The sequence below is a fragment of the Mya arenaria genome, chromosome 8 (genome assembly GCF_026914265.1).
Source record: "Mya arenaria isolate MELC-2E11 chromosome 8, ASM2691426v1".
NCBI lineage: Eukaryota > Metazoa > Mollusca > Bivalvia > Myida > Myidae > Mya > Mya arenaria.
The window spans coordinates 18,294,520-18,307,425 of NC_069129.1; the positions used below are offsets into that span (position 1 = coordinate 18,294,520).

The following is a 12,906-nucleotide window of genomic DNA, read 5'->3' on the forward strand; positions in this document are numbered from 1 at the left end:
TCGTCTTTACCTTATTCAAAGTTAGAAACTATTTTTTGAGAATAAACATAAGCAAATGCAAACACCGTTATTCAAATAAAGCATTTATTCAACAAAATGTGTTTGTTCATCAATTAATCAATGCGCCAGAAAACTGTTTTAAGACTGTTTTACTTACAAATACTTAAGGTTTTTGTAATGAAGTCAGTGTAAGAAAGATTAAGAATATCAAGATGAATTCGTACAACATTTACTTAAAACATTCTTACAATACATAAACATGTATCATAATGGATTTCTTTCTTCACTTATCGTATTATGCGAAACAAAAATCGAACATACTCAAAATTAAACGTAAAACAAAATAAATAAGTGTACATTAAACGTTAAATACTTAAGCAAAGTATTTTTTTATCACAGATTCAAAGTTTATTTTTTAAGCATTTGGGTCGCACTGATAGACTGCAAATTCGTCAATTCTTCCTTTGAAGTTTGGCATACCGGAAGCATAACCGATGTGAAGAGCACACTGGACTTTTCTCAACTGTCCCTCAACTTCAACGTCTTCGACAGGCTGTGGACCTACCGTCAGCGATAATTGTTTGTTGTGGAACTTGTATGTAACGTCCTTCTCTGAGACGGTCTCGTTTGCATCAATGGGGATCTGGGGAACAGCAACTGACGCCCCGAACTGTTTCCAGGTTCCGACAAGCGCGACTACGTTTTGGCTGCTCTCGGTCATCTGGATTGATGGATTGACAGTGCAATCAAAGTTAGAAAAGAGTGCTCTTTGTTCGCCGTCTGGGATTTCTGTGTGGTCAGAAGTGTACTTCATTCGGACAATAAGGGTATCCTTGATTTCGAGATTGGTGAAAAATGGGATGACCAGCTGACTCGTGGCTCCATCGAAAATTGCCTCTCCGTTTTCTACCAATACGCTGACGTTTTGGACATCTATTTGGTTTCGTGACTCATCCAGCAAACCATTGGTGAATTTCAAAAGAAGCTCGGGTTCGCAGGTACGCGCAGCTGTTTTTGAGCTGAGGCAGTCGCATTTTTTCTGGACAAAGACTGTTCCAGCGGGGCATTTCATCGAAAACGACCGACCATTTACGTTCCATGTATAACTGGATGGGCTATTTTCTAGTCCTACTTTGTTGCACATAATTGGAGCTTCAGTAGAGGTTAGGTCTTGCAAGGCATTTGTGTTGTTTTCGCTTTCAGTTTCGTTGGTGATCACAACAGGAGCCACGTATCGTCCGAAACAATCGGCGGTGCATTCTTCATTGATGTTGTCCTCGCAGCCGTAAGTCGAGTTATAATGCTGCCCTGATGGGCAACACATTGGAACTGACTTTTCTCCCATACACTGCCAATATCCACGGCAGTTGCCTTTCGCTGCTCTATGCTCGCTGTTCATTAAGCCAAGACAGGCATCCTCATCACACTTCACTTTATCCGCACTGATACAGCTCATGTCATTCATACTCCAGTAGGTACCGAATCCGCATTGTTGTTCGATGCTTTCAAACGCCCCTAGAGCATTCTTCCAGCATTGAACATACTTGCTGCAATCTTTTGGGTGGTTATAAAAGTTGACGGAATTAGCATAGTTGTTCTCCACACAAAGGTAGTCATACTTTCCAGCAGAAACAAGTGCAGCCCCCACAAAAAAGGCTGCAATGAATGTGACCGCTATCATCTCAGGGCTAGGTAGGATATCTGAAAACAACCGAACAACGTATTGTTAATTTCTAATTAATACTGCTATCGACGTAACAAGTAGCCCTTTAAAAGGTAAAAGTTCCTAATGCTATTATTTTAGAGGTAATACAGTTTGGTAATGTTCACGTTTATACAGTTAAAATAAAACAATTGCTACCACTATATTCTTGAACAAACAGATACACCTTATCAGACTGCCATTTCTATTTTAAGACATCCGATTGTCATTTAATCGTGCCATTAGAGATAATGTAAATTTGTAATGCCTGAAGGCCATACAAATTTGGCATTATTTGAAAATATATTGCTAGCCGGTTAATACTAAACATTTAAATGACTAATAAATGACCGAATATAAATTATAGATAAAGATATTACTTTTATTTTCGTCCTTTATTTCAAATGAAAACTATTTATACAAACATAAACCCTTTTAAATGACAATAAAATAAAATTAAATAAGCAGGCATCCAATCTTAATATAATTGTACATCAAAAACTTAAAACAAATAGTTTATTTACAAAATATTTTTATACTTTATTACAGTTAAAGTGATCTTACCTTATTATAACAACTTGTTGTTTTAACTTGACTTTTCTCCGTTAACTTATTCGAAAGCAAGCAATACTCTGACTATCCATTGCTGCAACTGCCTTTATTTATATACACTGAAACATTTAGGGGGAGTGTTATACTATGACGCAAATATGTTTAAATTTCAGACACTTTCACGTTACGTTACGTAGCTAACGTAGGTCTTTAGCCGTAATTACGCAGCGTAGCGAAATGAAAATGCGGTTTATGCTTATTTTACATCTGTGGTAATTAAACTCGATTGTTTTACAGGTAAACATATTTTCTTGTTATGAATGGAAGTGTCATAAATCTAGACATAGGCGATTTTTTTTGGTCTGCACGACCTCAACACCTACATTTTAACCAACAATTCGTCAAAAGTCCGGTTCATTTCTTGTTTTTGCAGGGTTAGGCTGCTTTATTTCTCTCTTTTTTTGCACCACAAACAAAAGGTGTTTGTCTTTTTGGGATAGTCTTGAAAAACACAAAAATAAAGGGCAATTGTACGCAAAAGATGTCGTTAAACGATCCAAACATTAATTAAAACAATTGTCGCCAGTATTTAGCTCATTTAACGTGACTCGTTCTCTTGTCGGCATTAAAATGTATTTCTAATTTTCTAATAAAAACAATTGTTCTTCCCTAGAAACCCATGCGATCACGAGTGGTGAATATACACGGGTAAGTGATGTAACTGGAAGTGAGATTTGTAGAGAAATGTTGGAATGCAAAGTATTCAATTGATACATGTAAAATAATCATTTATTGCTTTCGAATTATGTTTTTATTGTACCATCACGTACAACTATATCCGAGTTCTGTGACTTAAGGTTTCAATAATCGCCGACTCAAAATGCAATATTTAAACATGCGTCAATATTTATTGAAGGTTGCAATATACAAACAACTTACATTCAACACTTTAAGTGATTTACAATTATTTTTCTGGAAAAGGCTAATATATTTCCTGAAAAACTGCAATTAATATATGTGAATGAGTATCTTAACGAAAAACTAAATGACACTCAACATAAATCTCCAGAAAGGTAATTAATTAATTCGACCAAATGAAAAAAACAACATATTATCAATTAAGAGAAAGTTTTTTCAATGCATGGATATGCTAGTCGTTGTAAATAACAATCCTATTTATTATTAACAGTGTTGTACACTTTATCGAAATTTTGCCATTATATGTTTTTAGATCATTAGGTCAAAGCGTCAAGCTGTTAATAGTCTCTATGAAAGTATAGCAATGATAAAAGTGTAACTGTATAAAAGTTATATTTAAATGGAAATGATTTGACAGCCTTGACTTAAACATCTTCGACGACTGAAAAAGGATCAAAAAACCGCTGTAAAAGTCAGTGCTGGGGGGTGGTATTGACCGTGTTACATGTCCAATTTCTGTCAACAAATATTCCCAATGAAAACAAGACTGTTTTTCTTTTTATTCTTTAAGTGTACACATTGGACAATTTGATATTTCAACGACTGAACAATTTTAACATTTTAATTCCAGAAAAACATTGCGATTATTTGCATGACGTTTGTGGCCCGGGACGATTTAATGTGGTCAATGTGCAGTATCTTATAGTCATGTTTTATCGATCTGTTCAAACACTATATTTAAAGCTTTTTTAAGGGAGGGGAAAGTGGTTTGGGAAATAGTGATAGTCATCGATAACCATTGTGACTTATAGGGCGGCGTTTTTATTTCGACGCTCAAGCAAATTTCTTTGGTTCCCTGCCTACTATTAACAAATAATTTCGGCATGTTATCCAGACTAAGTGCTACATCTGTATTTTCTTCATTTGGTTCAACATTTCATTTAGTTTGTCACTACGAATGATGTTTTTGTTTATTTCAGACCGTTTTTTACCTGATTTGCTTACTAACAAAATCTCAAAAAATCGTATCTTGAGAGTCGTCCAGCCTCTTGAGAGTCGTCTATCTTCAAGGTGAAAGGATCACCACTGTAGGTACACTTAATTTTTGTGTTAAGTTAACTTAGAAAGGAAGAGGAAAAGCATGGCCGTGTAATAACCTTTTACTCACCCGTTGCTTCAAATATCTAAATTTTTGTCGTTTAAAGTGGGTGTTTTAATTTAACGTTAGAGCATTACTTCCCCAGCGGTTTAAAACAGACTGCAACAGTGGAGCGAATATATTTACTAGTCTTCCTAAGCATCTCGTATGTATGTTCTAGAAAGAAATATATCGTCATTACAGTCCCATTAATCATGTCTTAAGCGATGTCATCTTAAAACGTTTGTAACATTTATATTATAAGTATGTCCTTTTATCTAACACAGGGAAATAACTACTGTAACGTGACGCTGAATATGGAAATCGCAAGATGAAGTTAAACGTATTGCAGCTCTTCTCTAACTATATACGGCCGATAACATTTCTACATATCATATAGTCTGCGGTCAAAATAGAAGGTAAAACTGACCTTGATCATTGTTCTTTATTTGTTTACTCAACCCTGTTTTTTATATTTATATAGCTTCATATGGTTTTACGTGGTATATTGTGAGATGTTGTTACTGAAAAAGCAATAAGCCACCCCGGCTATATGACTTTAGCCTTCGCACTCTCCAATGCTCATTATTTTCCATCGAATATGCTCGCATGAAAAATTTACGACAAAAATGTTTAGCAGGTTAGATAATATGCTACCACATATGAGCATCCCGTCTTAGTAGCCGTTTAAACTGGCTCATTTGTTAGTATTTTACAATGGACCTTCTCAATTAGCCACCAGTTAGCACATAAAATGGGAGTTTTAATTTTATTATAATTAAACATGAATACAACAGTCGGTCGAAAATCACATTTGTTGATTTCAGGAGCTTCCATCAATATTAACATAGAGATGGTGCAAAGGGCAATATAAATTGTCGCAACAGGCCCTTCAAGTTGGTCATTTTAGAGGGGCATATCTTCAGTACGGACACATTATAATACATGCTATCCCGAAACGCATTTCACACGAAGAGAAAAATGTGTAATGTATGACCAGACTGGCGTTTTAGCATGAAGTATTGGTGCCAATTGCATTCAGAAGTAACTATACACCGCAATAAACTGACACGGAACCAAACGCCTTTTCAATAATTATAGTATTTTATGAAATCACCACACATTATGTGTTCTGTTCCCAACAACTGCACCGTAAACCGCCATAATGAAATAGTTGTTATTATTTTATAAACTTAAGGTCAACATCAACCTATCAAGCTATGATAGTACGAACACTACCGATTATTCGAGAATACAACACAAGCTGTGAGTGTCGAGGTGAAGAAATCTTCCGCACACACAAACAACGCCACATTGACAGAGCTGCTTCGGACTGGGTTGTAGGAGGCGAGGGCAACAAGGTAGCAAAACGCGACTCCGAACGAATAGAATATGTATGTGGCCGCATATAGCCAGACATCTGGGTCAAGCAGTCGGCCCCACTAGTTAATATTAAATACAATCGTCCTATACGTTTTAAGCTGAAGGCCGAACCCCTCCATACTTTAGTACCGCACTCATCTTTGTGGGAAACCTTAGTATATCTAGTACAAAAAATCTAAGCGTCATCAGCCAATATTGGTGTTCATTTTATTTACTTTACAATAGCAATAAAATTGCGAGATTAGAGCAATGTTCATATATCATAGTTAAAAGTGTTCTCAGTTACTATTATGAAACTAACTATATCATCAATTAACATAAAATATTTTTAGGGACTGACAGGCACTTATCGGTTACAGTTTTGACCACTCCTGTTTTTGAGATTCAATTTTTGTTGCATGTAAATAATATTGTAAAAAGGGAAAATCACGCTTGTCAAAGTTTTAACGAAGGTAGACATGTATTTCTGTGCCGCATTTAACCAGACAGCTGGGTGAAGCAGCCGATCCCACTAGTAAATGTTAAATCAAATAGACACATACATTTCTCTTATATAATAGTAAAGTACAATATAGTTTAAAAGTTTAAGTGATAAAAGATATGTAAAGTTAATTGATGACAAAAATAACGCATACGATACGATTATAGTAAAAGTACAGTGTGGGCTGATTACCCACTGTATAAGGTTAAAGTTTACCGCCAAAAGGGCTCCAAAAAGCCCGCCTATCACCATTACAGTCCATTTATCATGTCTTAAGCGATTTCATCTTAAATTGTTTGTAGCATTTATATTATAATGATGTCCTTATATCTAACACAGGGAAATAACTACTGTAACGTGACCCAGAATATGGAAATGACTTATTCGTCCTATCAAAGAACACTGATGGTTCAATACATATATAATTTTCTAGAATGTAACGCAAGATGAGGTTAACCGTATTACAGCTGTTCTCTAATTATAGGCAGCAGATAACATATCAAATTATCTACGGTCAAAATGAAGGTGGAACTGATTAGTTTTTTTTAATCTTTATACGTGTTGCTGTTTATGGTCTTCATTTAGCTTCATATGGTTTCTATTCCCTTAACAATCACAGGAGATGGAACAAAAAGAAGATAACACTCAACGATTATTCATTACATATTTAATTTTTCATTGAACACCGGTAAATATAAAGAAAGTTATTTTCAGCTGTTTGTTTAACGATTTCCTAAAATGCTTATTTTGGCGCATATCTTTTCTCGCTCTACATATCTCTCGATCTTTACCTTCTTTTCCGGGTTGTTCCGTCTCACTTTCCCTCTTTCTCTTCCTCCTCCTCATCGCTGTGTCAGCGGACCGCTAATCCCAGGCGGTTTGTACCTCTTCAAAACCTTTTCGAACAGGTTCTGCCTCTTATATGTCGCCATTTTTTCAGGCCTCCTCACTGCCGTAATCTTCGAATAAATGTAGGTCGAAAGCTGCTTTCTTAATTGAATTACAAATAGGATCCTATAGAAGATATTTCATGCGCCATTGTTTCTGATATTTCTTTTCATGTCATTGAAAGTCCGCTTCCTAGCATCATCAAGCACGACACCCTCGATGTCCAGGTAGTTTTGCACTTTGTCTTTGTATTCCGATTGGCACCTCTTAAAAGTTATATCTATAAAATTCTTTCACGGGTCCTCCTGTTCGTCCTTTGAGAATTCAGCCGTGTCGTTTCCTTCGCTGTTTTCGTTTTCAATAGAGGCGTTTGTAAGCGTCTGTTTCCATTCCGTCGCCCTGCATCGTTTACATATCTCGAAGAATATTATTCTACCTGCTTAACATTTTTGTCGTAAATTTAGCATGCGAGCATATTGATATATCGATAGAAATTGAGCCTTGGAGAGTGAGAAGGCTACAATCTATATAACCGGAGTTGGTTATTGCTTTTTCAGTTACCACATCTTGTTATATATCGCGTAAAACCATATGAAGCTAAATACATATAATAAACAGTTTTGCGTAAACAAATAAACAACAATTATCAAGTTAGATAATAGTTTTACCTTCTATTTTGATCGAAGACAGTTTGATATATAGCAATGCTGCCTATAATAATTGAAAATCAAGTATCCATAGTAAGATTGATTTTTAGTATTATAATTGTTTCGAAGCATATCAAAGAACTTCAATAAAATACCCTTAATGGACGTAGAGTAAAGTTCTTGAATCTTAAAAGTGAGAGTCCCAACGATGCTATTGAAAAAAAAGTGTTGGCCATTTTTTATTTGATATAACATGGCTATAAACAGGATCATTTGAGGCCAGGGACAATCAAATTTGAATAAGTGAGATGACTGAATCATGAATATCATAACATGATATCCGGTGATTTAGAGTGATTGATAAGTGTGATGAAAATGAGATGCCACTGTTTCAAACATGAAATATATTAATGTTATTGTTTTACTATTTTAGAATTATATTGCGTTCTCACTTCCCAATCAAATGTCAGCGTGCACATGATTGGGACACAATCATGACTACGTTATTTCCGAATTGTATTCACTTTCGCCTAAAATTCACACACATTTCTGAACAAGCTACAAATAACTGCGTTTGATTTTACATTTTAGGCAAAGAATAAAGAGAAAACATCATTGTCATGTCGCAGAAATAATTTTTTTCGATGAATAAAATAAAAAGCTATAAAATAAACACTTACTTAATACTACAATAAAGATTTGGTTGAGCATAAATACTGAAAACTATACTGTCAACGCCCCATAGCAGCTGCCTTTAAACTAAAAACCTAGATTTAAACCAGAATCCGATTAAAGGCACATCACCTGCAAATTTGGTATGATCATATAGAATAGACATCCAAAACATTACATAAAAATACAAATAAGTCTTAATAAAGAATATTGTGCCGGCTAATTAAGATTTCGAACAAAGTCCCTTTGGTCTGTAGGCGGGCACTTTTGCACAAGACCACAGTAACAAACTTCTGCTTGAAAGTTAATGAACTATATAAACACAATAATTTGTAAACATTCTTAAACAGTCTTCTGACCAAAGCTTTTTTTATTAGTTCTTTTGCTTTTTTCGTTATCAGTCAGAAGGTGAATTTCCATATGAAGTGCTTGGAGTTGTATGAGTATTTATAGTGGCATATCATCGTGTGAGATAATTTATCAATAACTTTAACACATTCGGCATTGGAGTTAAGCTGTTAATGAGCAGATACATAACTTTCTGTTTAGTAGGTACAAACATAAGTACATTAGTTATACACATATATTAAAGAACGAGATGGTTGAATCTGAAAGGAAGTGTTGACAGACCTGTGAGCAGTTAAGCCACAAATTCCGACACCTAGGTAGAATAAATCAAATCAAATAAGGTCCATATTTTAACCCCAATCGAAGCTTGTGTGCGTCTTTATTTAATTTCCTTTAAGTGTCAATGACAAATCTATATCGTACCAAAAATATCTATAATATTGATTTTGTTTTTTACATGCAAATCCTTCAGTAAAGGGTTATTTAAGAATTGTATAAATGTGTTATATATTTGAAATAAAATTGTGAACGCTAGATTTGTCAAATGCGCAATTGTAATTTCGAAAAAGGCTTTCCAAAGTGTCGCGACTTTCGCGAGTATTCCGCCGGATCATATCCTACGGATTGTGCACGTTTTTCTCGGGCGTTTCGTGCCCGAGTGGCGGGATAGAAAGGTATATAAGGAACGGTTTTAGAGTGCTGAAAAAGAAGTTTTTCATTTTGGACAATGGATTATTAAAAACGTCAGTGATAAACGATTTATTGTGTATTATTTAGGAAAATCATTGAAGAAAACCATATTAAATTTAAAATAAATTAAAAACTGTAAAAATTAAATTGTGTTGTTTCTTGTGAGAACATTCAAAACCAAACCAATGTGGCATTTAAATCTCAGGGGGGCAATAACTCAATTAAACTTCGCCACATTGATGGTGCCGGAACCCGGGACTTTTAACCGGACATAATGATTAAGTGTGCAGGTGGAATAATAAGTAATAAAATGTAATTTGAGTGCAAATAAGATGGATTAAAATTGTGTAGTGATGAAGTTATGCAGCTGGAATTTTCAGTGCTAAGCGAATTAGACATTAATAATTTTGTCAGTGAATCAGGAATAAAGCAATAAGGAAATAAATTAAACACAATGGCTGGGATTTCGTATTTAAAGGGATTTAGAACGAGGTACAGAAATACCTTAGAGACCGAAATTGACAAAAGAACAGGATGTTTTGTTAATAAAGTGTAACTTAGATACAAGTAACATAGATGATGTGCTTTCGAAGACAAGTAAGTGTTTAGAGAAACTAAAAACCTATTCAGAAAAGTTAGAAATTCAATCTGGAAAATTAGCAAGTGCTCTTGATGATAGTGAAACAGAGTTAGTCAGTGCAATTATTGATGAGGACTGTAGCCTGTGTGATGAAGCCATATCGGCTTTACTCGATTTGAAAGAGTATAAGGCTAAACTCATTTCTAAGAAAGAACAGGATGTGGATATTAAGAAAGAAAAGGATGAATTAAGTCCGTTTGTACAGTTACAGCATGAACTTCAAAATATTGCTCATGCTCAAGTTAAACAACAACAAGAGTTTCTTGAACTACAAAAAAAGAACAAAGAGAGACCCAAAGGAAAGCGTCAACTTCAGTTTGACTCCCAAAACTTGAGATGATATCCTTCGGTGGTGAAAGATTACGTTGGATAGAATTTTGGTACGAATGTGCAGTGCATAAGAATGATCAATTGTCAAAAGTGGATAAATTTAATTATCTCAAAAGCAAGCTCTATGGTGAAGCGCGAGGTGCTATAGCCGGATTAGCGTTATCAAACGAGAACTATGAGGTAGCGATTAAGTACTGAAAGAGAGATTCGGTAAGACTCAACAATTGATTGACTTACATTACAATAAATTGATAAATTTACACAGTGCAAATAACAATGTTCCCAGTTTAAGGAATTTCTTGGATAATGTTGAGCGTCATCTAAGGAGCCTTGAGGTTCTAGAACAGAACATAAATCAGGACGTATTCATATCGATGATACGAGCAAAACTTCCTGAAGATGTGCTTCTTCAATTAGAAATGTTAAATGACGCTGAAAGAAAATGGACAAGAAACTAACGCCGCAGCAATCAAAACCAAGTAAAGATTACTCGGAAATGTGGTGATAATGCGCAAAACATCACTGGAGTGACGAGTGTCTCCAGTACCGGACACTCAGTGCGCGTAAACAAGTGCTTAAGGAGAGTTGTTTTAGATGCTTAAAGGTTGGACATAAAACAGCAGAGTGTAAGAAGAACAAAGTGTGTGTCTATTGTGGGGAGAGAAACAGCCACCATAGAAGTCTATGTCCAAAGTGCTTCAAGAGTTCTGAATCTAGTGTTCATTTAACGGAAGAGTTGCCAATGACACAAAAAGGTGATATTCCAGAGGAAAACGTTCTTGTCTCTTCAGGAGAAATGGTACTAATGCATACGACGAAAACGGAAGTTAAAGGTGCAAAAAATGACCGACACAGAGTCGTGAGAATGCTCTTAGACTCTGGTTCTCAGAGATCATATGTTTCGGAGGCTTTAGCTCGAAATTTAAACCTAAAACAAGAAGGGAAAGAGGAAATCAATGTTATGAGGTTTGGTAGTGATAAATCCAAAGTTGTGAAAACAAAGATATCTACAATGGAACTTAAGTTAAAAACGGGTGATTATATGACAATATCGGTGAATATTGTGACTGTGATCAGTGGAAATATTCAAAGGCAACCCATGAAAGGGCTATCCGAAAATGCCAATCATTTGTTGAAATCAGTGGATTTGGCAGATGACATTGCCGAAGATAGTGAATTGTGCCAAATTGATCTACTCATCGGTAATGATTACTACTTGGACATTGTGCTTAGTCAAAAACTTGAAGTTCAACCAGGATTATATTTACTTAGTTCCAAATTTGGTTGGATGCTTACCGGACGTACACAGGAAGGTGTCCATGACAGAAATGACGTCAACATGTTAATTATGACGTATGGTACAAAGTTTAATGAAATCACCGCATTCGTTTCCACCGATGATTGTTTACCGAAAGTACAAGATTTAGAAGATTTCTGGAAAATCGAATCCATCGGAATCAATGATTGTCCAACGCTTTCTAGTGACGAAAAAGCAATGTCAGCATTCAAAAATACGCTTCAGTTCTCTGATGGAGTTATCAAGTCAAATGGCCCTGGAAGGACGAATCACAAGATCTACCAATAAATCGCCAACTAGCTATGGGACGACTGCGTTCGACAATTGCTCGAATGAAAGATAAACCAGAGTTAATGATAAAGTACGACAGTGTGATACAGAACTGGTAAAATGATGCATTACTTACCACACCACGCAGTGATTACTCCGTTGAAAACAACCACGAAATTGAGAGTGGTCTACGATGCGTCGGCAACATCTAGATCCTGTGATAAGAGTTTGAACGAGTCCCTTTATAGGGGTCCTGTCATGCTTCATAACCTGTGCGGAATGTTGTTACGGTTTCGTGTTCACAACATTGCAGTTGTCGCCGACATAGAAAAGGCGTTTCTCCAAATAGGATTGCAACCAAGTGATCGTGATGTGACGCGTTTTTTATGGATTAAATATTGTGACAAGCCTGTGGTTAACAAAGATACGATCGAAGAATATCGCTTCTGTCGTGTCCCTTTTGAGTTATATCGAGTCCGTTCCTTCTAGGTCCTACCATAGAATCTCATTTGGACTCGTACGAGTGCGAATTGTCTGAGAAAATTAAGAGTGATATATACATAGACAATCTAGTAACAGGAGTGTAACAATAGCGGCCGTGCTGTATATAGGAAACACTATTGTAGTTTTTATTGTCTCTCATAATTACACAACAATGTTAAGGAACGTCTGGTGACCTGACTGACGTCGTCTTAGGAATGCTCCTTAAGACTCTCTCAGTGGTTCTCTCACGGTAATATGTGTAGAGCTGCTTTATTACTCAGTAACTGGGTGGAACTGGTTATGTCGTTATAGGTTTGATACTAATAGATACCTCGACGTCTCTACTTTTTATGAATTTGCCACTACCCAAAGAAAACCGGAATCGGAAGTACATAACTACTTTAAACGCTACCTTATTGCTTTGCTTAAAAATACAACCGTACTGTACAAGTACAGGTTACACATAA

The 12,906-nt window shown here is 35.8% G+C and overlaps 2 protein-coding genes across 2 annotated transcripts; one reads left to right on the top strand and one right to left on the bottom strand.

The window, feature by feature from the left end:
- Positions 1-67: 67 nt before the first annotated feature.
- On the bottom strand, positions 68-2,379 carry LOC128243179 (protein PIF-like). The gene is made up of 2 exons (XM_052960779.1): positions 2,267-2,379; positions 68-1,701 (listed from the first exon to the last, which is right to left on the bottom strand). Exon 2 carries the CDS (start codon positions 1,679-1,681, stop codon positions 416-418), a length of 1,266 nt encoding a protein of 421 aa, XP_052816739.1. The 5' UTR covers positions 1,682-1,701; positions 2,267-2,379; the 3' UTR covers positions 68-415.
- An 8,752-nt stretch (positions 2,380-11,131) lies between these two features.
- On the top strand, positions 11,132-11,974 carry LOC128244024 (uncharacterized). Its single transcript, XM_052962043.1, has one exon. It carries the CDS (start codon positions 11,132-11,134, stop codon positions 11,972-11,974), a length of 843 nt encoding a protein of 280 aa, XP_052818003.1.
- Positions 11,975-12,906: the final 932 nt, after the last annotated feature.

Coding starts and splice junctions, on each gene's coding strand:
- LOC128244024 (XM_052962043.1), top strand. CDS start 11,132: ATGACACAAAAAGGTGATATTCCAGAGGAAAACGTTCTTGTCTCTTCA.
- LOC128243179 (XM_052960779.1), bottom strand. CDS start 1,681: ATGATAGCGGTCACATTCATTGCAGCCTTTTTTGTGGGGGCTGCACTT.